Genomic DNA, 27859 nt, shown 5'->3' with positions numbered 1-27859 from the left:
TTAAGAAAGTCAAATAAGTGCTTCCATCAGACACTAAGCTAGCTTTTCTCCCCCTGGTTTTTTGAGTCAGGGTCTCTCTCATTCAATAGCCCTAGCTGGCCTGGAATTCAGCCTATAGCCCAGGCTGGCCTCAAACTTACAGCAATCCCCCTGCCCCAGTCTCCTGAATGTTAGGATTATAGGCATGAGGTACCAGCATAAAAATGCATGCCTGTAACAAAACAAATTTAAGTAGCAAAAATCCAACAAATATTTACAAAGCAATTACAGGGTGTGCACAAAATGTCACAATGTGTCGCTGAAGAGTTTGTCATACCTGAGCTCAACACCACTTTGCTCAGCATTTTTAGCTCTGATATGGGAGTGAGAAGTGCTAACAAAGTAGCCCTGGGAGAATATGCTGTTGGGCCAAGGAAATGGCCTAGGTGGCAGAGTGCTTGCCCGGGAAACACAGGGTGCTGGACACAGTACCCAGCACCCAGAGGTGCTGATGGTGGGAGGGGGGAAGAGGGAGGGGGGAAGAAAGAGGAGAGAGGGAGGGGGAAGGAGGAGGGAGGGGGAAGGAAGGGGAGAGAGGGAGGGGGAGGGAAGGGGAGAGAGGGAGGGGGAAGGAGGAGGGGGAGGAAGGAAGAAGAGAGAGGGAGGGGGAAGGAGGAAGGAGGGGGAAGGAAGAGAGAGGGAGGGGGAAGGAAGGGGAGAGAGGGAGGGGGAGGGAAGGGAGAGAGGGAGGGGGAAGGAGGAGGGAGGGGGAAGGAAGAGGAGAGAGGGAGGGGGAAGGAGGAAGGAGGGGGAAGGAAGAGAGAGGGAGGGGGAAGGAGGAAGGAGGGGGAAGGAAGAGAGAGGGAGGGGGAAGGAAGGGGAGAGAGGGAGGGAGGGGGAAGGGGAGAGAGGGAGGGGGAAGGAAGGGGAGAGAGGGAGGGGGAAGGAAGGGAGAGAGGGAGGGGGAGGGAGGAGAGAGAGGGAGGGGGAGGGGAGAGGGGAGGGGAAGCAGGGAAGGAGGGAGGGAGGAGGGAGGGAACACACTTCCATGTGGATTTTAGAAGCTTTTCCTAGGGTCAAAGGTGTAAAAGCCAAGCCTAGCACAAATACTCAAAAGCACCCCACCCCTGTGGTGACAAGATCTGGAAGGAAATAAAAATAGTTTAAAATTAAAAACATGCTCCCAAATTAATATGACATCTAAACTGCATGTAGGTTCATTGCTGAGGAGGGATGAAAATAAAACAAATCCTACTTTCCTTAATTATGACCCAGAAGGAAATGTGTGTGTGTGTGTGTGTGTGTGTGTGTGTGTGTGTGTGTGTGTGTGTGTGAAATTAAAATAACTGATTTCAGGATAACAAGGGTAAGGAATCTGGAAAACAGAACATATTTCTCCAACTAGGTTTTAATTAGTCAGACTTTACAAAACAACTGAAGTCCCCACGTGAAGGTAGCTAGTGACAAATGAGGCAACTTGGTGGCATCTGAAGGGACAAAGGCCAAATACAAGGTTCTGTCACTTTGTTTCATTTTAATTTATAACCCCAAAGGTCTCCAATGACTGTGACAAAGACCCTTAGACTTACACAGAAGACTCCTCTGACTGTGTGGGCGTAGCCACTAGCCAGTCCTCTGGGAGACAGAGGTCAAAGCCAAGCTCAGCTATCCTGGATCCACTGCGGAGCTGTATTTGCATTAAGTCTGATAAGCTAGAACTGAAGGCCACACCCTGTCAGCTTCACCCCAGGCAAGACGTGGTCTCAGGGACATAAGGAAAGAAGGTGGAGGCAATGGAAAAATTGAGCCCACTTCATACCCTGGTCTAAGCCAGACAGGGAGGGACAGAGCTGTGGGAGGGAAAAGGAAGGAGGGCGGGAAGAAGAGAAAGGAGAGAGAGACCCACGAGCAATGCACTCAGAGGTAGAGAATCCAGCCAAGTGTGGAGTGCACACTTCAGCCCCATCACTCTTCAGATGGAGAATCTCAAGTTTGAGGTCATCCCAGGCTACATAGCAAGATGGTGTCTCCAAAGCAAGTAATAAACAGAGAGGACTGCAGAAACAAAGCTATGAGTGAAGGAAAATGGGGGGGGGGGGGAGGACATCCTGGGAGAAATGCCCATCAGAGAATGTTACAGAGATGATGTCATTAAAAACTGCACAACCCAGAGATGAGGGCAAAGGACACATCGATAAACAAGTCCCAAGCCCCAAGACTCTTTTCCTTCTCTGTGAAGCTGAAAATGCACAGGAATAGTATATTACCTTCTGCCACGCACTGTCTGCCATTGCCCGTGTAGTTGGCCACACACCTGCAGCAGAAGCCAGTAGCATAGTCTCTGCACTCCGCATGCACGGAGCACTGGTGTCTATTGTTGGCACACGTCTGCTGGGAACCTGTGTTGTAGCTGAATACTGTTTGGAGAAAATAGAAGCATATCTGTCAAAGCTTTGCAGGTTCTCAGCTGAGAGACATTTTCTACAGGTGCCCTTGAGTTCAAGGACACTTGAACATCTACCTAAGACCTTCAAGGGGCCAAGCCAACCACAGCAGCTAAAGCCCATGGAATAAGTGTGGCCATTTGGACAAAGATAAGGCTCTAGAACTCATATCACTGAAGTAAAGAAGTCTAAAAGAAGCTGAGAAATCATGCTTTAAAATTGCCAGTTTTTTTTTTAAGTTTCATTTATTTAATGTATATCTACAAGTACACCTGCATACCAGAAGAGGGCATCAGATATCATTATGAGTGGCTGTGAGCCGGGAATCAAACTCAAGACCTCTGGTAAAGCAACCAGTGTTCTTAATCACTGAGCCATCTCTCCAGCCCCCATAGTTTTTAAGTGTATATATATATAGAGAGAGACATAATATATATTACATTCCTATATACTCAAAAGCTGATCATTATAGAAATACACAACAACAACAATTCATTTAAGAGGCCATGAATTTGAAAGAGAGTAAGGTGGGGGGGTTATATAGAGGGTTTGGGGAGAGAAAGGAAATGGGGAAATGATATAATTATTTTATAATCTCCAACGTAAAATTTAAAAAACAACCAATCAGAAAAAATCCTTCAATTATGTCTCTGCTGAGATCCTTTGACCCAAGACTCAAAAAGAATCCCTCTCTCCCTTAAATTTCCACCACCCAAGTTTGTTTCATTAGACTTGCAAACCTGCCCATTAAATTTAATAATCTAGCTAGAGCAAATTCCTTTGGAACGAAGTTCAAAATCCCAAGAGGAGTGAACTTCTAGAAACAACAATAATCCTGTTTATAATTGACTTTATGAGTGAACATCAAGATAAAATGTATCCTCAGGTAGATTCTATTGGCTGCAGTACTTGGAACTTCCAGTGTGTACAAAGATGAGTCGTGACTGAACCGAAAGGCACCTGAGTAAACCCAAGGTTGTGTGATTACATAAGACTGAGCCAGCAGTCCCCGTTAATGGGTCTGCTGGGTTCTGTGTATCTGAACTATTTAAACTATCTAAACAACACCAGAATGTTACTGTGGGCCTCAGAAAGCTGATGTTTCTAATAAACACAGTGAAATAACTTGGAAAAGGGACAAAAAAAAAAAAGCCATCTGTCACCAATACATTTTGAGTTGAAATCTGGGCTTCTGCGACTATCACCACCATTTGTTGTTGGGAGTAAACAAATGTGACAGTTTCATAAATTATCACTTCAGATATTTAGGAAGGGTAGAAGAAAAAAACGAGGCTCAAAATTTAACATCTGAAAGCAAACATAGACAATAACAGAACCAAATGCTGATGGCAGAGAAGTCAGGGTCCCTTCTCTCCCCTAGATCCAGAAAGCAGTGTTATGAGGCATAAAGCTGGAATCCATGAAATCATCATTCCACCAAATGGCATCCTGGTCACTTCTGTGCCTCAGTAGTGAGCACAATTCCCCATCTTGCCCACTTTGGGTACTCAATATGGACAGACAGTAATGCCTACAGCCATGAGGTCCATCAGAACAAGAAAGGAGAAATAGACACCAGTAAAGACGACTTAGTAGGAGGAATGGACTAAATTTTTCTAAGAAGTTTCATAATAACTTCTTAGTAGAAAGAGCAAAGAGTCCTATGAAATACATTTAAAGGCTCTAACGGTCCCATTTAGAGTCTCGATGGGAGCTGGAGAGATGACTCAATGTTTAAAAGCACTTGCTGCTCTTTGAGGACCCAGGTTCGATTCCTAACACCTTCATGGCAACTCAGGACCATCTGTAATTTCAGTTCCAGGGCATCTGATGACTTCTTCTGGATAGGCACCAGGCATGTACATACTTACACGTACACATGTACACAGAAAATAAAAATAAATAAATCCTTTTTAATGATTTCTCAATTGGTGTCCTATTTTTCTTCCTGTTTCCACTATTTAAATTTTTCTGAAAAAATGCTGAGCAGTATTTACACACCTTTAATCCTAACACTCAAGAGGCAGAGGCAGCAGATCTCTGTGAGTTCAAGGCCAGCTTGGACTAGAGTGAGATCCAAGACAATCACAGTTACACAGAGAAACGTGTCTCCAAAACCAAAACAAAACCCTGGCAAAAAGCAACTTAGGGGAGAAGAGGGTTTATCTGGCTTATAACTCTATTGTACAAGTCAGAAACTTAAAGACGCCAATTGTGTCACAGACACAATCAAGGGCAGAAAGGAATAAATGCACGCGTGCCTCCTGCTAGGCTAGCCTTCTCTTCTCAGACAATCCAGCACCCCAAACAACGGACGGATGCAGCTCACTGGAGTCTGGGTCTTCCTACATCCATCAAGACAATTAGGCAACCACAGGCAAGGCCACGGGCCAACCTGATACAGACATCCTTCTCTGACACTCTTTCCATGTGATTCTATGTTGTATCAAGTTGACCATTAAAACTAACCATTGTGTCTGTGTGTAGGTATGTGTGTGTGCGTTTGCATGTGTGTGTCTCAAGAAAAATAAAGACACATTTTGAGAACTTCTTATAATACTTAAAAGAATGCCCAAGTAATTTTCCTTAAAATGTAGGAAACACTTGATACAATATGGTTGATTAGAATATATAATACTGTACAGTACATGCACAGCGACTCGCACCTTTAATCCCAGCATTCAGAAAACAGAGGCAGGCAGATCTGAGTTTGAAGTCAGGGCTACGCTGGAAAAACCAAAACCCAGAAGGAGGAGGAGATACCACATTGTATAAAACTACATTTTAAGAGGGGTGTGATATGTGTGTGATGTGTGTGTGTGTGTGCATGTGCACTCACACACACATGGGGGGGGTAAGAGAGACGGAGAGGGAGAGGGGGAGAAAGAAAGGGTTCTTTAGAAAGCAACTGCAACTGTGACAGGAGGAAAGATAATCATTTGCTTGAATTTTAAAACCAAGAAGAAAAAATGTGAAAGAAAAGCAGAATAAGGAGCCAAAGGAGCTTCTAGAATGTTTTTTCAGGTGGGTGAACACATCTCAGAAGTCACAAAGAAAACACTTGAGTTCCAAAATCTTCTAAGGACTTCCCTTCCTTCTCTTTTGGTTTTTGAGACGGGATCTTACTGTATCCTAGGCTAGAAACTTCGATTCTCCTGCTTCTGCCTTTTCAGTGTTGAGCTAACAGTACTCAACAATGATCTTTTTGGTTTTGGTTTGGGGTTTGGAGACAGGGTTTCTCTGCATAGCCCTGGCTGTCCTGGAACTCACTCTGCAGACCAGGCTGTCTTCAATTCACAGAGATCTACCTGCCTCTGCCTCCCAAGTGCTGGGATTACTTAGGAGTCCAGCCAACAATGATATTTAAAAAAAAAAGAAGTATTAGCCATATTACGGTAGTGCACGGGAAGCAGAGGCAGCAGGATCTCCATGAGTTCAAAACCAGTCAAGTCTATGTTAAATCCCAGACTATCCAAAGCCACATAAATAAGACCTTGTCTTTAAAAAAAAAAAACAAAAAAAAATACATCTGTCTGTTCATCTGTCCATCCATCCATCCATCCATCCATCCATCTGTCTGTGTTAGAGGACAGTTTGGGAGAGTCATATCTCTCCTTCTACTATGTGGGCTTCAGAAGATCAAACTTCATGCTCCACTATGTTCATAGCAGCCCTATTTGTAGTAGCCAGAAGCTGGAAAGAACCCAGGTGTCCCTCAGCGGAGGAATGGATACAAAAAATGTGGTATATCTACACAATGGAGTACTATTCAGCCATTAGAAACATTGAATTCATGAAATTCTTAGACAAATGGATAGAGCTGGAGAACATCATACTAAGTGAGGTAACCCAGTCTCAAAAGATCAATCATGGTATGCACTCACTGATAAGTAGATATTAACCTAGAAACTTGGAATACCCAAGACATAATCCACACATTAAATGAGGTCCAAAAAAGAACGGAGGAGTGGCCCCTGGCTCTGGAAAGACTCAGTGCAACAGTATAGGGGAACTCCAGAACAGGGAAGCGGGAAGGAGTAGATGGAGGAACAGGGGGAGGGAAGAGGGCTTATGGGACTTGCGGGGAGTGGGGATCCAGAAAAGGGGAAATCATTTGAAATGTAAATAAAGAATACATCGAATAAAAAAAAGAAAAAAGATCAAACTTAGGTTATCAGTACCTTCACCTGCCAAGCCATCTCTCCCTGCCCTGTCTCTCTTTAAAACAGAATGTTATGAGAAATCATGAAATGAGGCATACTCCCACTGTGTCCAGAACCAAATCTCTAATCCTAAAAGATCTCTGTGTCACTCAGAAGCCATGGGGCCTATGCACCCATCGCGCTCCAGTGAAAGCATTCAGTCCTTGCCCCCTCAGATTATCTGCCCCCCCATAAAGTCACCTCATGGGGCACATGACCCACGCGCCAGTAGCCAACTCCTGTCTAGAAACCAAGCAAGCAAATAAATGCTCCAACTTGTAAATTAGATGTCTTACCAACTCCTGTTTCCTCTACTTCATCCACATCAATGACCTGGGGGTGGTGCTGGGGGAACCTCTCCACTGGTAGCTGGAAAGATCTTGTCCTTTCAGTGGGGATTCCATGGGGTCTCTCTGTAGCCTCATAACTAGGAGAGAGGATCCTAGGCACATTGTGTGGGTCAGGGTATCCCTGTCTTGGACTATGGGAGGGAAAGGGTTGGGTGGCCACATCCTCTAGGCCAAGATGAGAGGTTACTAGGTCATAATCTTCATCCTCATAGTCTGCTCCATCATCATCCAGGTCCAGGTTCACATCTGCAGGTACCACCCCTTTGGCAGTAGCAGGACTTCCAATCTCAAACACCCACACGCCCTGGTGCCCAGCATTGCTGCTCCTAGAGGCAAAGAAGACATCTTGAGAATAGGCCACAGCCCACAAGAGCCCATATTGACCAAGGAGGCAGGAGGAGCTCAATAGCCTATGTCCATCTGAAAGATGTGGCATGCGTCGTCTACCTTGGCTAGTGTCCAGGAGGGTAGCACAGTGCCACAGGCGGTCATCCCAGAGTTCATACGGGCATGGACTATTCAGTGAGACTGAGTCTAAATAGACACAATGCCATGAAGAGCTTACCCTCTAGGGCTGGCCCAGGACACCAAGGACTCTCAATGCCACCAGCTTGGTTAATTCACAGCTTATGTGCCCCGGCCTCATGAGGGACCAGAGAGTCATTTCACCACAATTGTCTTTTCACCAAATGGAGTAAAACCTACTTAGTTTTTTGGTTTGGAGTTTTTGTTTGTTTGGTTAGTTGGTTTTGTTTTTGTTTTTTGAGACAGGATTTCTCCGTGTACCAGTCCTAGCTGTCCTGAAACTCGGTTTGTAGGCCAGGCTTGTCTCAAACTCACAGAAATATGTCTGCCTCTGCCTCCCTAGTGCTGGGATTAAAGGCATGCACCACCTCACCTGGCCACCTTGGCTTTTTGTTTGTTTGTTTTGTTTTGTTGATTCTGTTTTGTACATATATGTGTATATGTACTGTATATACATACACATACACTGAGCTATATATTTTAAAACTTGAGAAGTACCTAAACTTTTCAAAAGATACTCATTTGCTATACTTGTCTTTCTGGTTTTCTAAGTCATGACCATGGCAGACATATTTATATCACAGCACAGGGCAAGTACTGCGTCTCAGGGCTTCTCCTATTGCATAACGTCAGTTGTTCTGCATTTATCAGCAGTACTTGGCAAAGGACAGGAGAATATTAGTCTAGACCTAAGAAGACAAAATGGGGGGTGGGGGGGCGCAGGGAAGGACTTAGGCCAAAGAATTTTGGGAGATGTAAGATTTTAACTCTGAAAAGCCAGTCTGGGAGCCAGGTGTCTCACACCTGCAACTCTAGCATCTTGGAAGAGGGGGGAGATGAAGGATCTGGGGTTCAAGGTCAACCATCCTTCCCTATGTAGGAAGTTTGGGGACAGCCTAGGCCATATGAGGTCCTGTCTCAAAATACGTAAACAAAACAAAACAAAAGAGAATAATCTTGGCTATCCGTCTCTTCTGTATAATATCCTGTTACCCCTGCTTCTCCACACTGCACTACAATGAGGTGTCACTGAGTGCAGTAAGGAAGAGTTCTGCAGCAGTGCGGAGGACAACCACTTTTCGTTTAGGTTCCTGGCAGCAGACAGGCTTAAATTCCCATCATTTCTGACTTCAAACTTAGGGGACATAGTAGGGACAGTTTTGCAGGAGGGTGCACTCTAAATGAGCAACTATTGGGGCTCGATCGAGAGAGGGCTCAGAAATGAAGAGCATTGGTAACTCCTCCAGAGGTTCTGGGTTCAATTCCCAGCTTCCATGTGGTGGCTCAGAACTGTCTGTAACTTCAGACCCAGGAGATCCAATACTTTTCCGGTCTCCACAGGCACTTCACGCATGTGATGCAAAATGCTCATACACATAAAGATGAAAATAAGAAAAAGACCTCTTCATGCTAAATATATTCCCTAAGATTCATTAGGAAAAAAATACTATTTCAGCATTTAAATATCTCTCTATAAAATTTAAATCTATAAGAACATTCTTAGGTAATTTAATACTTATTACATTTTGTTTGGTAAAACAATATACGGTAATATTATTAAGAGGAATATAATGAGGAAAAACAAATAAGGAATATGCATACTTGGCCAAATTTTCAACTGATTCTCTGTCATTGGCAAATATGTTATAGGCTCCGTCGCTCTTCCATAGAAACCCTACGAGCCCTTTGCTGAAGCCAACCACGGCAGGTACTTGGTTTTCATCCTTCTTCGAGAATGTTGTAAAGAACTGTAGACCATCTTCAGGATAAAGGAAAATGGCGTAGGAGCTGGAATTTGAGGAGGCCAGAACAGCCTGGAATGTGTTTCTCTGTGAAGATGAGATCAAAGTCAGTTTCTAGCAACACAGTCACACTCTCTGTAGTGGCTATTCCTGGTTGTCAACTTGACTATATCTGGAATGAACTACAGTCTAAAATTGGAAGGCTCACCTATTATCCTAATATGGAGGCTCAGAGATATATAAGTTTCTGACCTGGATCTTGGTATGGAGATCTTGAAGCATGGTGGCTAAGACAAGGAGATCTCCGAGTTCAAGATCATTTGGGATTAAAGGCATGGATGCACACACTTTTAATTTAGGCAACACCCTCTGCTGGAGACCCACACCTCAATAATCTGGGCCACACCCTCTGTTGGAGACCTACAGCCTTTAATCTGGGCTACACCCTCTGCTGGAGATATATAAAGACATTGGAAGAAGGAAGATTTACTCTCTCTCACTCTTCCTTGCTTGCTTGCCTCGTGGGACTGAGCAACTTCTAGATCCTTGGACTTCCATCCACAGCTGCTGCTGACCATTGTTGGGGAGTTGGACTATAGACTGTAAGTCATGGACAAATTCCCTAACTATATAAAGACTATCCATATGTTCTGTGACTCTAGAGAACCCAAACTAATACACTCTCAAGGCATGCTGTTCACTGGGCTCCTTGTAGAAAGGACAGTGGAAAGCCAGAGTGTCCACTCCACTCTCCTGCAATTGAGAATGTGCAGTCTACATGGAGAGGTGGATATATGGACAAAACGTGGCCTAGCCTGAGGACAGAGGCTGTACCAGAGCTGCACGCAGCATACTCCCTGTAGGTCAAATAAGGAAATATTCTGTGTTGTGAAGGGTTCCGGTAGGAGAAGCCCTTGATGGTCAAGGCTTCACAGGAGGAAGTCATGTCAAGAACAAACAGTGAGTGCAAGATGTTGTGGGCTAAAAGCATACCAGAACAAAGGGAAAGGTATGCTCAAGGCAAATATAAGAGATTAATACAACTGCAGGAAAGGGCTTTTATCAGGTTAGTCCCAAGAGGCAGGGCAAGAGCTCAGTATTCTTGGGTCAGGCAATCTTCCAATTTTGCAAAGCATGTGAGATATGCAGACCTACCACAGACATCTCCAAAATGTGTTCTGTGGAATGCTATGTGTCCCATGGGGGACAGTGATAAGAGGAGATAAGGCCAAAAGTTTGGGGATCATTCCATTAAATATTCTTAAGGCAGTTTCTTTACTAAAGGACTTTTCTTCAATCAGGAGGAGCACATTGATCAGAACTTTGATATCTATCATTTCTTATTAATAACTTCTCTAAAATTAGAAGCTATCTTCCCACTCTTTCTCAATTGAAGAAGGAGCTCAGGTACTATCTCCCAGGCATGTGTTTGCCTTGGAGCAATCTCCTCAATTAACTGGCCTTCTCAATATCAGATAGTCACAGAAATGATTTAGGCAGTCCTATAGATAAGCATCTGGAGGTTGCTGACCTACATGCAACAAGCAAATTTATCGGACTTTCCTCTAGACTTCCTGCCTTGAGCAACAGCACGGGCATGTTGTCCACTGGAACAAGTGCAAACCAGAAGCCCCAAGACTACACTCAACACACCAAACCAGCTATCTGCACCTCCATGTGGGGTGCACTCACCTTGCCTTCCTCAGCAGGGCTTCCACTGGGCCCTCCATAGGGGGCCACGGATTCCCAAGTGACGACCACCACACTAGTGGGCTGGAAAGAGACCTCCGGGAAGCCTCTCCTGACATACTCTGCTGCCATCTGAATAATGAAGGGGGATAAGTCTTCTCGATAATACACATTCCCCAGGCCATCTGTTGTGTCCAAGTCAGCATGGAAAGGCGCTACTGAGCCAAAGCTGGGTGGGAAGGTTCCAGGATGGGATTCTGTGGCTGGGGGCTCACTCATGGCGATGATACCATTTGTGGTGACCTGTAAGGAACCAAGTGTGGTTAGAGAGAATGGAAAGATGAACTCCTTACGGGAATGTTAGGGTTTGATTTTAAAACAGTCCCTACAAGTTTTCCAGCTGGTGGTACTCTTTTGAGAGGCTTTGGGACCACGAGTCACTGGAGCCTGGCTGAAGGAAGGAGATCATCAAGACCTTTGCTCCTAGCTCCCGCCTTGCTCTCTGTCTAACCAACCATCATGTGAACAGCCTCTGCCACAGGTTCTCATCACACAGACTGTGCAGCTGCGCGATGCTCCACATGATGGGATAAAAGCCCACCAGAACCGTGAGACAAAATAAGGGTTGCCTCCACTTAGTTGTTGCTATCAAGTTATGGTGGTCACAGCAGACGCAAAGACACAAACGTAACACAGGAAGTGATCACTCCCTCATCGGATACTGTTGCAGCTGCCCATGGAACACTAAACAGAACTGGAGAAAGAGATGAGTCTGACTGGCCACACCGACATTTGCCTTTCTGACATGAGAAGCTGGTTAAGGAGGATATGGTGGGCAGGAATCTTAGGACATAATGCAGGGTGCCTTTGGTCACAGTCTCAAATATCTCAAGTTTCCCCTCTGTGTCCTCCTTACAATGATGAGAGCAACAGAGCAAATGACTAATTAACTCAACAAGGGCAGGAAGCCCCCAAGGCCTTCCACACTGGGTCTGTGTTCTACCACTGCAGGTACCAGAGAGGCACTGGATACAGCCCCACCTTAAAGGAACCCACAGTCCAAAGAAAGGAAAGGATAACACAGATGATTAAATGAATGTGTTAGGAGGTAAGTCTGCACAGCATCGCTAACTACTATGACTAGCTTAGTGCATAGAATACCAGCTAACAACATTCACAGTTCACCACTTAGTAGGCAGAATCTAACCCTTGGGAAAACACCTGAAGGCTAAGTGTCACTGATGCCCATGGTTTTCTAGTAGGAAAATTAAGTAAAGCAATTAAATTGTCCAAAGTCACCTTATATACATAACATCACTGGAATTCTGGCCTAAAGATCTTGACTCCAAGGTCAGCCATCTCAGGACAGCGGACATACCTGCCAGTAGGAGCCTTCTTGCCCACCCCCCAGCCCTTGGGGTTCCATTGCCCCAGCAATGTGTAAACTGGATGTGACAGTATGTGTGGCACAGGAAAGGTGGGCGCAGGAGGAATGCAGGGTCATTCTTTGCTACATAACAAGGCCAACTTAATTATGACTTGTATAGAGTTCTCAGAATCTTTTCTAGTTCTTATAAAGTATTGTCACTGTCGTGTGTTTAAGAAGGCATGTAGAAGCCAGAGGTCAGGTTGCTTTCCACTTTATATATTTATCTGGAGACAGGTCTTTCATACTCCAGAACCTGATAATAAGCTGATTCCAACCTAGGAAAAAACAAAAAACAAAAACAAGCAACCAAAAGAAACACCAAAAAACAAACAAACAAACAAACAAAAAACCCTAGAACTTTGAAACTTAACAAAAGCATTATTTATTTTTAATTAATCAATAAACGTGTTTATTTAATTATTTATTTATTGGAGTCCAGGGAGCTGACTTCAGGGCTTCACACTCAGGCGCTGAACCACCAAGCTAGATGTACTTCCAGCCTCCTGACCGTGAACTTCTGACCATCCTGTCTTTAACCCACAGCGCTGTGATTACTGGTTTATCACTTCTGGTTTATATTATGAAGGGACCCAGGACCTTGCGCATGCCAGGCGAGTCCTAGACCCACTGAGCTACATTCCCCTGTCCTAAAACCATCTCTTTTTATAAGTGTCATGGGCTATTAATTTTACCTCAAGTAACATATTTTCCTTCACTTGGCAACAGTAAGACTCTTCCAGAATAAATTGACAGTCTGCAGAGATGGCAATCAGGCAAGACGCCTCCTGTAGCCCAATTCACAGCATCGAACCTCCCCCAGCACAAACATCCCAACCTTGTGAGTGGGGAGCGTGGGAAACTGCTCTCTTTCTCAAGCAGATGCCAGATGTTGGCAGCGACCGGCTGCTGGTAGGAAACAATCCCATGGAGACCACATATAGTCAGCTCCTTTCCACAAGGCTATTTTCTAAAGAAATTCAAAATCATCTAACAATCCTGAAAACCCTCCTGGTACCATCTATTCTTTGGAATCTGGGCATGGGAATGATTCTACTTCCACAGGGAATGCTTGCCTTAGAATTCAAATTTCATGCAAGAACCTTGGGTGACTATCTGACGCCAGAACTCATAACTCTCTTAGGTATTATTACTGGGAAAGCTGTTTCTTCAGCCAGTTTGACCTTCAACTCAGACATCTGTGAGAACAAAGAAAGTCAAGTTCAGAGAGAGACGCTATAAGGAGCTAAATAACCCAGCTTCTGATGATTCCTAACTTCAGGCTTCTCCCTTTAAGGTTTTTGGGGTGCTTTGTTTTGTTTTGTTTTGTCTTGAAATATGTCAAAGAATAGCCAGCTCGGTGGAACAGTTTCCCCTGTCAGGCATGAAGCTCCTCGCCCAGTCCAAGGAACCCTGCAGCTGGCCATGGCTGCATCCTCCCACCTGGAGCAACTGGGACACGTGGGAAGTATCTTAGCTTGACTTGTTGTTTTGTTGTTTGTTTGTTTGTTTTGGAGAGCGCTAGCCTGAAACTAAATATAAACTCCTATCCTCCTGCCTTCACCTCCCAAATGATGTGATTACAGGACTGAGTCAACAAGCCAGTTTGGTTCCTTTGCCTCTCTTCTTCCCTGTAGAGTCCCAGCATTCCCAGTGCTGACACCTGGGTTCCCTTGATTGGCCCATCCTGTCCTGCAGGCAGCTGAAACAGCAGCTACTCAGACAGGCTCCTCCTTAAACTTCAGTCCTCCTCCCACACCATCTCCACCTCCTGTTCCCTTAAGGCCCGTTCTGCCGGCCCTTGCCCTATGCACTCAACAACCAGGGGTCAGTGACCCTCTGTCTTACTCATCACTGCAGCTCCAAAGCTTATACATCACATAAAGTCCCCTGCAGCTTCCTGACTTCCTCCAGAGTACAGGGCAAGACACCAGTAGCGAAGGACAAGAGCTGTGTACAGGCTGCCTCAGACAGCCTGGAGCGAGCCCCACTGACTCACACAGACCAAAGGAAGCAGCCCTGTAGTCCCTCAGAGCACAAGGGAACCCACGTGGTGAGGCTCATTTACAGGGTTCCCAGCACTGCATAAACTGGGTGTATATATACATAACGTACAATTTAGCTAGATTCTGATTTGACCCAGTCACTGAAAAGAAGAAAGAAAAAAAAAGCCAAGTGTGTTGACTCTCAGGGGAGAGAGGCAGGTGGGTCCCTTTGAGTTCAAAGCCAGCCTGATCTATATAGCAAGTTCCAGAACAGCCAAGGCTACACAGTCAGAGACATTGTTGGGGGTGGGGAATGGGGGTGGACAGCAAGGGGGAGACAGACAGACAGAGAGACACCGAGGGAAGGAGAGGGATTACAGTATTTAGATGTAATTGTGATTTCTTGGTTTGTTATTTTTTAAAGGGTCTTTTTGACACACATTCCAAAATATTTACAAGGAAATAAAATGCTTAATATTTGCTTTAAAATAACCCAGTTTGGGGCGGAGAAGGGAATGCCACAGACATCTGGGTAATAAAGGAAGCATTGTTAGTCACGGTTGACTTTTGTTGAGGCTGGGTAAAGGAGATGTGGGAGTTCACTCTATTTTATTTTTTAATGTTTGGAACTTTTCTAAAATAATCTTAGTTTTCCCAAATCCACATATAGATACATAGTCATAAACAAAATTAAAGATAATTTTTTGAGACAGGGCCCTTGCTGGTCTAGAACTCACTCTGTACATTAGGATGGGTGAGAACTCAGAGATCCACCTACCTCTGTCTCCAGAATGCTGGGGTCAAAGGTATGCACTGCCATACCAGGCTAAAAAGTAAGCCTTTAAAAAAAATTTAAGCTAAAATTTGGCAGTGGTAGTATACGCCTTTAATCCCAGGACTCAGGAGGCAGAGGCAGGCAGATCCCTGTGAGCTTGAGACCAACCTGGTCTACAGAGCAAGTTCTAGGACAGCCAGTAGGGCTATATAGAGAAGCATTGTTGCGAAAGAAAAAGAAAAGAAAAGAAAAGAAAAAGAATATTTGTTCTGTTCAGATAAGGCAGTAATAGACTGAAAAAACAATTCTTTCTACAAGAAAATGTTAGCAGTCTTATGTGACTACCATAGCCTTAAGTATCCCTGGGTTGTTTTGCTTGGTCTTTTGGTGTGGCAGGTATTCTCTAAGTCCTTGCTCAGTGAAGGCAAGGCCATGACAGCCCCAGAGGAAACTGCTTCATGCCAACAAAAATGAATAGGATTGGGCTAAAGTTTAGAAACCAGGGCAAGTAGGTGAGACAACACTAAAGATCAGTCAGTAGTCAGCCCTGGTCTTTGTTTGGGTCTTGTTTTGCTTTCGAGCTACAATGAGGTATAATGAACCTACGAAATCATACAAATATGACATACAAACTATGAGATGACTAGCCCCATGAGCATGAAGCTTCCCAACAAAGCTGACGGACATGTGAGCGAATGGACCACACGGGGACTCGGAGGCCTAGCAGAAGTGGGGTAATGGGGGGAAGCAGCAGTAAAACTAAACATACAGTCAACTGAGCTCTCACAAGCCTGCCAAGAACACACCGTGGGACAGGCGTTCTCTTCAATAAGCAGTGCCAGGGAACCTGGATTTACCCATTTAAAGCAATAAGGATGGACTCCTGATTTTATAGCACCCACAAAAAATTAACTGGAAATGAATGGATTAAAGACTTAAATGAAAGGCCAAAACAAACAAACAAAAAATACCCCAAACCTAAAGACTCTTCTTGGAATAAATCTGGGGGCCCTGGCACCCAAAGCACAAACAGCAGAAGCAGAAATAAACAAGAGGTGGACATCACTGCTTGGCACTCCTTCCTAGCCAGGCCTCCCTCCTAGCTACCCAGCCCCACAATCAGGTATGTCACTTGCCCTGGGCTGATGATCAGAAGAAGGCTCTGGCAAAAGCAGTGCCTATTGTTTAAAGTTAATCAAAAGTCACAGAGTCCTGTGGCTCCAGAACTGCTCCAGAATCTAGATGGAAACTAATCCTAACAAAAGCATTTTGCAGGAGACACCGATGGTGAGTCCACCATACCTGTGATGAAGTCTGGAGATGCAGCTCAGGTGGTAGAAGGTTTGCCTCCATGCACCAAGCCCTGGCTATAACCTCCAGCACCACATGAGACAGGGGCCATTGGTGTACACCTGCAATTCCAGGACTTAGGAGGGTAAACGGGAGGAGCAGAAGATCAAGGCCAGCCACAGCTACGTAGACAGTTCTAGGCTAACCTAGGCTACAGGAGACCCTTTCACAATAAACCCAAAACAGGGCTGAAGAGGAGCCTTGAGTAAAGTGCGTGTGACATGGGCACTCCTACAGGGAGAAGGTGGGGACATCTCTGGAAGCTCTCTGGGCAGCTACCTAGTCTAACAGATACAGCACTGAACAAAAGCTCTATCTCAAGCAAGCTGGGAGGTGAGGTCCTGTACTGAGGTTGTCCTGATTTCATGTGTACCATAGCATGCATGTACCCCATTCATTCTAATGAACACACATATGTACACATACACACAAAGATTTTTAAAGCAAAACACACACACACACCAAATACCCTAGTTTAAGCATGTTTTGGGGAAAGTCTGTCTGAATTGCAGAATAATAAATAAGGATATTATATTATTATTATTGAATGAGTCACTTAGCTATCACACAGTAAATGAATGGAAGCCTGGCCTTTTTTGCCTTCATTTGTCTGTACTCTGTCTGAAGATATGGAGACCAAGTCAATATCTTAAACCTTTCCTCTTGTGTTCCTCTAAATTTCCACAGTAGCAGACCCTCTTGGGAGAGGGCCCTGCCTACCCCACCCCACCCCTGGCCCCAGAGTAGGGCTGCTGTCCATGGCTAGAGCAGGAGTGAGCATCTATTCCTGCTAGACTGACTCCTTTATACGGACTTGGACCACCTCACAAAGTGAACACCAAGATGGATAAGCTCACACCGACATCGGGACTGTTAAACTACAGAATGCCTGCTCCCTGCTCTAAGACTTTCTCTGTGGAATCTAAAGTTCACATCAGCACCTAGACGGTAGCTAGCCACAGCACCCTTTATCTGTCCCTCCTTCCAGTGTGGCCACGCTGAGTGAACCTCCTTTCTCTATCTTTTAGCATGACTAAATCTCTTTCATTTACTGTGAATAGGTAGCTCAGCTTTTTGGGACTGCTGGAGCCCTCTTGCCCTGAAAATTCTAGTGGCAACTTAACTCAAACTAGCAAAACATTGCTTAAGAAAGATACTTGATGACTTTATATTACAGAATAAAAACAAATTCACTGAAAACTCATAGACAGATGCAGATACTAACCTAGAGAGTGCAGATATTGTTCCTGCAGGATTTAACTCTCCTGTCCTCACACAATCCAAACCACCTGGCTTTTCATCACCTGCCCTGGACTAACCCATGTCAATTATATCACACACACACACACACACACACACACACACACACACACACGCCCTACAGGAGCAACAGCTGGAACCACTTAGATCTAATTGTTTCAACTCAACTGCAGAGGAGGCGATCAGAGCCACTTGGAATGGAAGGGTACTTCCTGTTTTAAGAGCAGTTCCTATCTCTTTTCCAACATTAATGGAAACATACAGACATGGGAATCACTGAGTGCGATCTTTGCAGACAGTCAATGGGAGGAAGTCATGTCAGATTCCACATAAATGCACAGAAGAGAAGAAGGCTGACATGCATCTTTCTTGGCTTACATACAACTTGTGGCAGCCCCTAGGGCAGCCTTCAGTCCTGGAGGGAAAGGCCTTCTCCAAAACAGTGTGTCAGAGAATGCTGGAGGAAGACCCAAATAAGAACCAGGGCCTTGAGAAACAAATGGCAGGGAGGGGTAGACAATGTGACATGAATAAAGCAGACTCCCTGGGTGGGAGACGGTGGGGACTCAGGCTCAGAGAATCTAGAATAAACAGTGGCAAGGGAACAGACATCTGGAGTGTGCGCTGAGTGTGAGGTCCTTCCCTATGGCTGTGCACATTTGTAAACGTTTAACAAAATGGGCATCCATTCCAAGTCTGCTATCACACATATGTAACGGAGAGCTGACAAGGCCTTAACTTACCCTGCTCACACAGCCGCTGGGCGAAGCCGCAGCTCGGCGCACACGTCTGCAAGAAGCATACCCAGACATCTTTCTGTTTTCATGTAGCTGCTTAGTTTAGGGACTTTGAGCATAAAAGCAGGGGTTGCATGGGGGAGGGGCTGTTATGCTTCCAGCTAGAAAAAGCTGGAAAATGGGAAGGGCCCATGAAAGAAAAAGCATGGGAAAACAATAGGACATAGCCAAATCTATTTATAATGGAGGTGGAAATTGATTTCAGAGGTAAATCTGGGGCCTGACTGTCTGAGCAGCACAGGCACTTAGACCCTTCTGCCCAAGAGCGCTGAGTCCTCACTTAGGTGCACCAGGTAACTAGAAGAAGTGTGCCCTCCCCCAGCCTTTGAGCGGGAATTTCAGATGCAAGCCTCTACTTCCCAGCGAGGGTGTAGCTCTAGCCCATTGTTCTCCAAGGACCTGCAGCTTCCTGAGGCACCAGTCACCTGATGCCACCACCTGCGGAGCGAGCGAACCAGTTCTGCAGACCCGTTTCCAGCCTTTGGGGGAAGGGTCTCCCCCCACCCCCTCCACCCACCCCCACCTATATATTTGGAGGACCCCAGTAAACTTTGAGCCTTGAGCAGGAAATCTTTTCTTGGCCTCACGTTTCTCTCGCCATCCGGTTCCTAGCCCCAGCTCTTCTTCCAGGGAACCCGGTGACCCGTTCAAATGAAGGAAGCCACCGACCCTGCCCTCACTCCATGGCTGGGCCTCCCTTTGACTCACACCTGCTTGACTCTGCTCCATGATCCATCTCATTCCCCTTCATTGCTCAAAGCACAGGGACAGGCCCCTCGCCCTGACCCTGAGGCCACCTTCAGTTCCCAGAGAAGAACATCTCAATGTCCATCCACTCTCAGATGAGGACAATTATCCATGAGCTCAAGGGAGGCTGCGCAGAAGTGAGCATCTCCCTTCTCATCTGTCCCCCTCAGGCAATAAGAACTTCTTTGGGACCACCAAGCAATAAGTACTTCTTCAGGACCACCAAGCAATAAGTACTTCTTCAGGACCACCTTTGAGTATACAGAGTTGAGGTGATGACACAGGAGCCTACACCAGGACCACACTGCTTAGCTATGCACACTTCTTACCCTAACCCTGTCTGTGTGGAACCCTAAAGCTCCAGCCAGTAGCCCAACTTGGGGTCACTAGTTGCCTTTATCCACTCCTCTAAGTCTCAACATGGCCACACTGAACAAATCTATTTGCCTTTTGCTATTGTTAGTCTCTCTAGTTGTTCTATCCAGACAGGTGTCAGAGTTTCACTAATTGGGGCCGCCAAAGCCCTGGCGTTTACCCTACAAACTCCACTACCGTGCGTTCCTGTGTGAAGCAGTTATTGCTCTGACAATTCACTAAACGTTGTGAGGTGGGCAGAGCATCCCCTTCACGGCTGGCTTTAGGGGGAATGTGCTTCAGCTCTTCACTTGCCTGAGACCAGACACTGGAAGTGCAGAACACTCCAGTGCTCCAGACTGCAAGTGCTTCCCATTAACCCAGGAGCCAGAGACAATGGCTCTGACTTAAATTAGAAATGAAAGAAAGGATTACCAAATAAAGACAGGCGCAGCCCCGGGTTACACTCACCATTTGCTTTGGTTTGGTTTGGTTTTTTCAACCTAACCCAGTTGTATCCAATGAGAGATTTTAGATAGCTTGCTCATCTCTTCTGTGAGAATCTCTACTGAGAATAATCTTCTGACATGAATATTGCTAGTAAGGCATAGGGGTGCGCCTCTGTAAACTCCCCACTAGGGAAGATGAGGCAAGATGAACACTATGAGTTCGAGACCAGCATGGGCTACACAGTGAGTGCCTTCCAACCTGGACCACAGAGTGAAACTCAAAAGCTGAAGGGTCAAGGTCTTTACATCATAACCATTAAAGAAGACTTGAATAGACACTGGAAAAATGGCTCAGCAGATAAAGGCACTGCCTGCTCTTCCAAAGGACCTGAGTTCAGTTCCCAGCACCCACATAGTGGCTCACAACCATTTGAAAATCCAGTTTCAGGGGCTCTGATGCCATCTTCTCACCTCCACAGGCACCAAGCATTCAAAATGCTCATCCACATAAAACAAATTAATCTGGGGGTGGGGGAACTGTTGTCCTTATCCTTCTACCTCTAGAAGACCAGGGAAGAAAGGAAAGGCCCTGTGCTAGCCCTAATCTCTAGACAAAGCTGTGTGTTTCCCCAGCACTAGGGTACAGACAACAGGGCCTTTCCTGGGAGCCTGTTACTACAAGAGGGTCTTCAACCTTGAGGGGCAGGAGCTCCACACTTGATGCTTTATACTTCTTGTCTTTCCAGGAGCCCCACTCCCAGGGGGGAATACAACCAATGAGAAAAGGCTCAGTTGCATTATTTGTCACGCAAGGCTGCCCAAAGCCATTTCCAGCATGTATGTGATGAACTTTGAGCATATTGTCCCCGCCCCCAGCCCTGCTACCCTCCTGCCTCCCCCCTTAGCCTCCCCAGTTCCCTAGACAGTTTCATTTCTACTTCATGCCTGCAATGTCATCACCTGGGGACTGAAGGCAGAAGAACAAGGCTTCAAGATTATCCTTCACTACATACCTACTGAGTTCAAGGACAACCACCACGAGAATAGAAGTCCCTGTCTCAATGTAAACAATTAAATTAATATGGTGATAAGGATGCTGTCCTAATTAGCTGATAAACATCGCGACCCAAGTGCCATGGGAAAAAAAAAAGTTTATTTAGCTTTGAGATGGGGATCACAGTCTGGATCACAGTCAGGTCCTAAGGAAAATCTGGGCATGAACTCAAGGCTGAGATCTGGAGGCAGGAACTAAAGCAGAGCCCATGAAAGAATATTAATTACTGGTTTTCTCCCCATGGCTTGCTCAGTTTGCTTTCTTTTTTTTTTGTTTTTTTGTTTTTTTGTTTTTGTTTTTTTTTGTTTTGTTTTTTGAGACAGGGTTTCTCTGTATAGCCCTGGCTGTCCTGGAACTCACTCTGTAGACCAGGCTGGCCTCAAACTCAGAAATCTGCCTGCCTCTGCCTCCCAAGTGCTGGGAATAAAGGCGTGTGCCACCACCACCCGGTAGTTTGCTTTCTTATACAACTCAGAACCACCTACAGTGGGCCCTCCCATATCAATCATTAATCAAGAAAATACCTCACAGACATTCCCATAGGCCAATCTAATGACAATTCCTCAACTAAGGATCCCTTTCTCCAAATAACTCTAATTTGTGTCAAAATTAACTAGAAAATTATCCAAACACAAAAGAGTAAATCCCGTGTACATTCTACAGCATGGATGAATTGCACAAACATTGTACTATACCATTAGAAGTCACCCACAAAAAGATATACAACCCATTTTTCTGAAATGTCCAGAAGGGGACATCCATGGAGAAAATAGGCTAGGATTCCGGGAGGAAAAACAGGAAGTGACTGTTAGAAATAGGACTTGCCTACGAGCTCTTAAAAACATTCTAGAATAGATATCTGTAGTGGTTGTGCCATTCTCTGAACGCACTGAAAACCACTGAATGTTTATTTTTGCTTTGATTTTGAGACAGAGCCTTCTCATATAGCCCGGGTGGCTTCAAACCCTTCCTCCTTCCTCAGCTTTCTGCGTGCTCAGATCAAGGTAGTGTGTCACCACACCTCCCTTAGCATACATTTTATTTATTGAAGGGGGCACTCATGTACCATGGATCCCTGTGGAGGTCAAAGGACAATTTTCAGAAGTCAGGTCTCTCTTCCCATCATGTGGTTTCAGAGACCAAATTCAGATTGTCGGTGTTGATGGCAAAAGCCCTTACTAGCTGATACATTTTTGCAGGGTAGATTTTTGACAGGTGTAGTGGGATTACAGAATCCTAGCACTTAGAAGGTAGATGCAGGAAGATCAGGAGTTCAAAGCCAGCTGCAGTGACATAGTGAATTAAATGCCAGCCGGGGCATCCTTATACTCTTATCTCAGAAAAGGGGAGGCAATATGAATTTTTCTGCACATGAATTCTATCTCAATAAAGCTGTAACTTAAAAAAAATAGAAGTCAGCTATACCAGGTCAAATACTTAGGATGCTGGGGCATAAGCATTGTCATAAATTTGAAGCCATTCTAGGCTACATAGTAAATCCCAGGCCAGGCCAGACTTCAGAATGAGACCATGTCTCAAAAAACAAAACAAATTGCTGGACAGTGGCACACACCTTTAATCCCAGCACTTGGGAGGCAGAGGCAGGCAGATTTCTGAGTTCAAGGCCAGCCTGGTCTACAGAATGAGTTCCAGGACAGCCAGGACTACACAGAGAAACTCTGTCTCAAAACAAAACAAAACAAACAAGCAAACAAAAACCCCCCCAAAAAAAAAACAAAAAAGAAAAATTAAAGGTTATTAGGGATATATAAAAAAAGGGACGAAAGAGGTACAAAGTGCTCAGAAGAGGGCTCAGTGGGCAGTATTTGCTGTGACCCTAGTTCAGTTCCCCAACACCCACATAAAAATCTGGGCCTGGCAGGTCCTGTAACCTGGTGATATGTTTGAAGAGGTCACCCCTGAGACAGCAGGAGGATTGCTGGAGCTTGCTGGCCACAACTTAGTCAAAACATCATTTTTCACTGTGTTAGAAAAACTCTTTAAAAATGAGACATTGAGTGTATTGCTAGCTCCCAAATTAATTTTGTTACTTTATTTATTTACCTCAGGTGTGCTGGGCAAACACTCAACCCCTGAACTATCTCCTCAGTGCTCCCAAATCTAAAGGATAAAAAAGTTTAAAAAAGTTTAACCTGAATGTTCTCAGAATAGGATCCCAATAACCATTTCCAGGAAATGCCACAATGGAATAACAAGTTAAACTTCAGGACAAAGAAACAGTGGCATGCAGGCCTAGAACATTTTGCAGGACAAAAGGCAGTGATTCCTTAATAATCGTGAACAAACAGGGAGACACAGCAATGCTTGTGAACTCGTTTCTGAATCCCTGGCTTAACAAAGCTTATAAAGGGCAGCTTTGGGAATAGTCAATAATTTTTTTTCTTTGTTTTTTATTTGTTTGTTTTTTGGTTTTAGTTTTTAGTTTCTTTAAGACAGGGTTTCTTTGTGTATCCCTGGTTGTCCTGGAACTTGCTCTAAAAAGCCAGGATGTCCTTGAACTCATAGAGATCTGCCTGCCTCTGTTTCCTGAGTGTTGGGATTAAAGATGTGTGCCACCACCTCCTGGATATCCAGGAAAGCTAAGCAGCTTGAGCATGGCTCAGTGGTAAGGAGTTACTGATTTGGTTAACTATGGTATTAGGATAACAGTTTACATTGCTCTGGAGGGGTGTATTGATTTGGTTTGGGCTGGGTTTTTTGTTGATGATGTTCTTTATTTGTCTTTTGTTGTTGTTGTTGTTTTTACTTTGAAGCTGGAATTCCTGATTTCTCAAACTGAGTATAGTAGTGCTCTCATGTAATCCCAGCATTTAGAAGGCTGGGATCACTCATTAAAACAAAAGTTAAAAAATATACGTATTTAAAATCCTGATTTCCCTTAGTATACCAACCTCCACGTTGAACATCAGCTGACTCTGGCCCTTTCCTGGACAGCCACTCCTCTGATCTGTGCCCCAAATGACATATTGCTGTTGCGCATGGGGCTGGGAGAGAAGGTTCAATGGTTAAGAGCACACACTGATTATGTAGAGTTTGGTTCTCAGAACCCATGTCAGAGAGCACATAACTATCTGTAACTCCCTCTTCTGGCCTCTGAGGGTAACTGCACTCACTAGCACACACACACACACACAACTAAGAATAAAATAAATCTTTTAAAAACTCATCAGCAACAAGAATAAGGAGAGGGTCACTGGGAATAGGATTCAGCGAGCAAAGAACTTATACACAAGCCTGAAAACCTGAATTCATGTCTCCAAAACCCATGTGACGCCACGTAATAACAGCATGTATGCAATTCCATGTTTCTATGTCAAGATGGGAAGCAGAGACAGAAAATATCCTAGAAGCTAGAGGCCAGCTAGCCTGGTGCACACAGTGGTAAACAACCAAGAGACCCTGCCTTGAACAACATGGAAAGTGAAGACCCCACCCTGTCCTCTGACCTCCGTATGTGCGCCATGGTGCACATACAAAGATTAAAAGTTCAGGGGAGGAAGCAATGACCTTTGACAAGGGTGATCACTGCTGTTCTTGACATTTACAAAACTGGAAAGAGATCTTGAGACTAGGTGAAGATCAGACTGGTGTCATGCTGCCTCCTTGTCTGTGAGAAGGCACCTACCAGGTAGATGGTCCACTAGCTCATAGCTTCTCTCTCTCTCTCTCTGGCTTGGTGTCCTTGTTGTTTGTGACAGTCTCACCATGTAACTCTGGCTGTCTGGGAACTATACGGACTCAAGAGATTCACCTGCCACTGCCTCCCCAGTGCTGTGATTAAAGCATTAAAGGTTTGCACAATCATGGCCAGACTAATCAGCTCTTCTCTCAACAGAGACCTCTCTCCACCAACACCTCAGCATGCGCCCAACTGGCTCCCATTGCAAGAGCCACCAGAGCCACCCACCAGAGCAGTGCACAGGTGCTATTTGCTGCCAGTACATCACGGTTTATTCTGGATAGTTCAGTGACATGAAGTAAGCATGGAATTAATCCACCCTGGCTGGGAAAGAACAGTGGAAAGGGTCACCAAATATCCGTGTCATGGTCGTGCTGTGATGTCCATTAGAGTCACAGTGCCTTGTGCCTCTTTGTATGTTTAAAACTTGAGAGAGAGGGGGGGGAGGGGAGGAGGGAGAGGGAGAGGGAGAGGGAGGAGGAGGAAGAAGAGGAGGAAGAAGTAAGGAATAAATCTGTCTGTGGGCAGTTAAGTCAACATTCAGGGACCAGGGACTAAGATCCAAGGGCAGCTGTAAGCATCACAGGAGGCAGATCACACTGCATGTTTCGCCTCACTGTGGCCCCAACTCATGTAGCATAGAGGTCTGCTCAAAACAAGAGCCAATGAGACAGGAAGGAGGGGAAGGAGGGAAACAGAAAGGTGGCACTCAAGACAGCGTGGTATGAAGAACACTGGACTAGGGACTGAAAGAGACAACCGTGGTCATGCCCTTGGGCATGTATGCTTCCTGCTCTCAGACTGCAGACCACAGCTCCTGCCGGAGGCTCCTCCCAGGGCTGCTGAGAATATCCAATGTGCACAGTATTAACAAGCCTTCTGTTTCCACCAGAAACTCCAGCCCAGATCCAGAGTCAGGCTCAGCCGGTGACCTTCCCCCACCACACCCTTTACCTTGACCTTGGCAACTGGTCTCTAGCCACAGGATTCACTGCCCCACCCGCCCGCCGGTCCGCCCTCTAAGATTCCTCTTTCCGGTGGGGTGACAGAATAGTTTTCAAAAACATTTCTGTAAAACACTACCTGTTTAGGGATTTTCAAACAGACCTAAAATACAAACTTACCTCCTCCCCAGCACATATCCACCCATCGATAGCTCTTGCCATTCCTAGCATACCATGTTCTTATTTTCTTCTGTTCCTGTCCTGCCTGTGTACCAGCTCAGGACACCCAAGACCATGTTCTCAGCATAAAGGAGATTTGTTTGTCTCAGAGGGAAAGAGAGCGGAATAAAAGACAAAGGCAGGAGACAGAAGGAGAGGAAGAAGGGGAAGAGAGAAGGGTAAGGGCAATTTGTCCCGGAGGACAAAGGACTGCCTCTAGGTACTGGATAGGAAGGACACAGATGTAGCCCAGATGTGGCCCACAAAATAGCAGTTTATAAAGGCAAAGGGGAAACCCCCAGTCAGGATGAGGGGTTTAATTTTAATTGGAAATGTTAATTAGGTGAACCAAAGGCTGCTTTTGATTGCTGGTCTTCAATATTTTGATAGCTGGACTTGGTAGTCAGCCTCGGGAAGAGGAAATGGCCAAATAAGGGAATAGACCCTGCTGGCCAGCTTTAGGACTATAATCTAACAGTTTTTAGCCAGGCACAGGGAAGTGGGGAGAAGGGGAAGGCCTGCCAGAGCCACGTGAGCCACACCCAAACTGGCTAGAATCCCTTCAACCTGTCTTCATTCTTTTCTTTTGAAGTTTTCTTGAGGGGGTCTTTTGGTGGTGGTTGTCATGTTTGGCCTTGGGATGAGGTCTCATCATGTAGCCCAGGCTGGCTTTAAACTTGCAGTGATCTTCCTGCCTCTGCCTCCTGAATGCTGGAATTACAGGCGTGGACCACCATGCTCTGCTTTTTTAATTTTAAATGAAATCCTACCTGCCAGGGTTTTGAGCAGTTAAACTGTGAGGCCCTGTGTTTGACCCTCCACACAGCAAGAAAAAGAAAGTCACAGTTTGTCTGGAAGAGAGGTCTTTGTGTGGCCAGATTGTTTAATCAGGCTCCAACCAGAATTAACATTCTCATAAGTCTCTTTGAACTTTTACAGGTTCTCTCTGCTTCTTTGACTCCTGTGCAATCTTATTTGTTGAAGAAAATAATATTAGAGGCTGGGGAGATGGCTCAGCAGAAAGGTGTCTGCAGTCAAGAGGACCTGAGTTCAGATCACTAGAACCTACCTAAAAGCCTGAACCAGTAACCCCAGCTCTGGGAGGTGGAGACAACAGGATTCCTGGAGCTCCTCAACCAGTCTAGCCAATTGATAGGTTCTAGGTTCATATTGTCTTCTGTGTTGGGGAAAGAGCAGGGTTATAGGGGTCAGAGCATTGAAGAGGATGTCCCTAGCCTCAGGCAAATGCAAATACTCTAATCTCTCCTAGCAAGAGGCCATCACAAGAACCACTAGGCGTGTGCTTTCCAGCAGATATCCAGGCACACAAAAGCCACAAACAAGACAGGCATGTGCAGACATGACAAGCCACAATGAGCTAAACATACTGGACTACAGACAGACACACAGACAGGTTGGTGAAGACAACGGCAAAGACACAGCCCCCTGACCTCAAAGCCTTATTTATACAAAGCCTGCACAAAGGTGACATTCTACCAGGAATAGTTAGTTATATAACAGTTTACATCTCTGATTACTTTGGGATTTCTCAGACATCCAATGTCAGCCATCTTTTGTTGACTTATGCTCCCACTCCATGTCTAGCATCAACTATCTTGATCCATGCCAGGTATCCATGTCATTGTCATGGTGTCTATACATAGACTTCCCAAAGCCAATCTCCATCATTTTGTAGTTGCAGCTATGCTGGGGAGCATTTCTAGACTGCTCCACTAGCCGGACCCTACTCCAAATTTTCCTACCACGAACTTCTGCCTCAGAGGATGCAGCATGTGGTAATAGTCCTATTAGAAGTGGGGTCATTGAATGTCACCTCTCTCATGACAAGACACTGTGGGCATAGAAGA

General features: G+C 45.3%; 1 protein-coding gene across 1 annotated transcript in view; it reads right to left on the bottom strand.

Moving 5' to 3' along the window:
• Positions 1 to 27859, bottom strand: part of Nid1 (nidogen 1) — a 68842-nt gene that overhangs the window by 35301 nt on the left and 5682 nt on the right. Inside the window, exons 2-5 of the mRNA XM_052156849.1 lie at positions 10935 to 11234; positions 9103 to 9329; positions 6922 to 7301; positions 2247 to 2396 (exon numbers count right to left, since the gene is read on the bottom strand). Of these exons, the coding sequence (XP_052012809.1) occupies positions 2247 to 2396; positions 6922 to 7301; positions 9103 to 9329; positions 10935 to 11234 (1057 nt within the window). The remainder of the gene's footprint in view (positions 1 to 2246; positions 2397 to 6921; positions 7302 to 9102; positions 9330 to 10934; positions 11235 to 27859) is intronic.

The sequence above is a fragment of the Apodemus sylvaticus genome, chromosome 14, assembly GCF_947179515.1.
Source record: "Apodemus sylvaticus chromosome 14, mApoSyl1.1, whole genome shotgun sequence".
NCBI classification, from domain to species: domain Eukaryota; kingdom Metazoa; phylum Chordata; class Mammalia; order Rodentia; family Muridae; genus Apodemus; species Apodemus sylvaticus.
The sequence above is the reverse complement of the archived record's forward strand: the minus strand, read 5'-3'. Positions and strand labels throughout refer to the sequence as shown.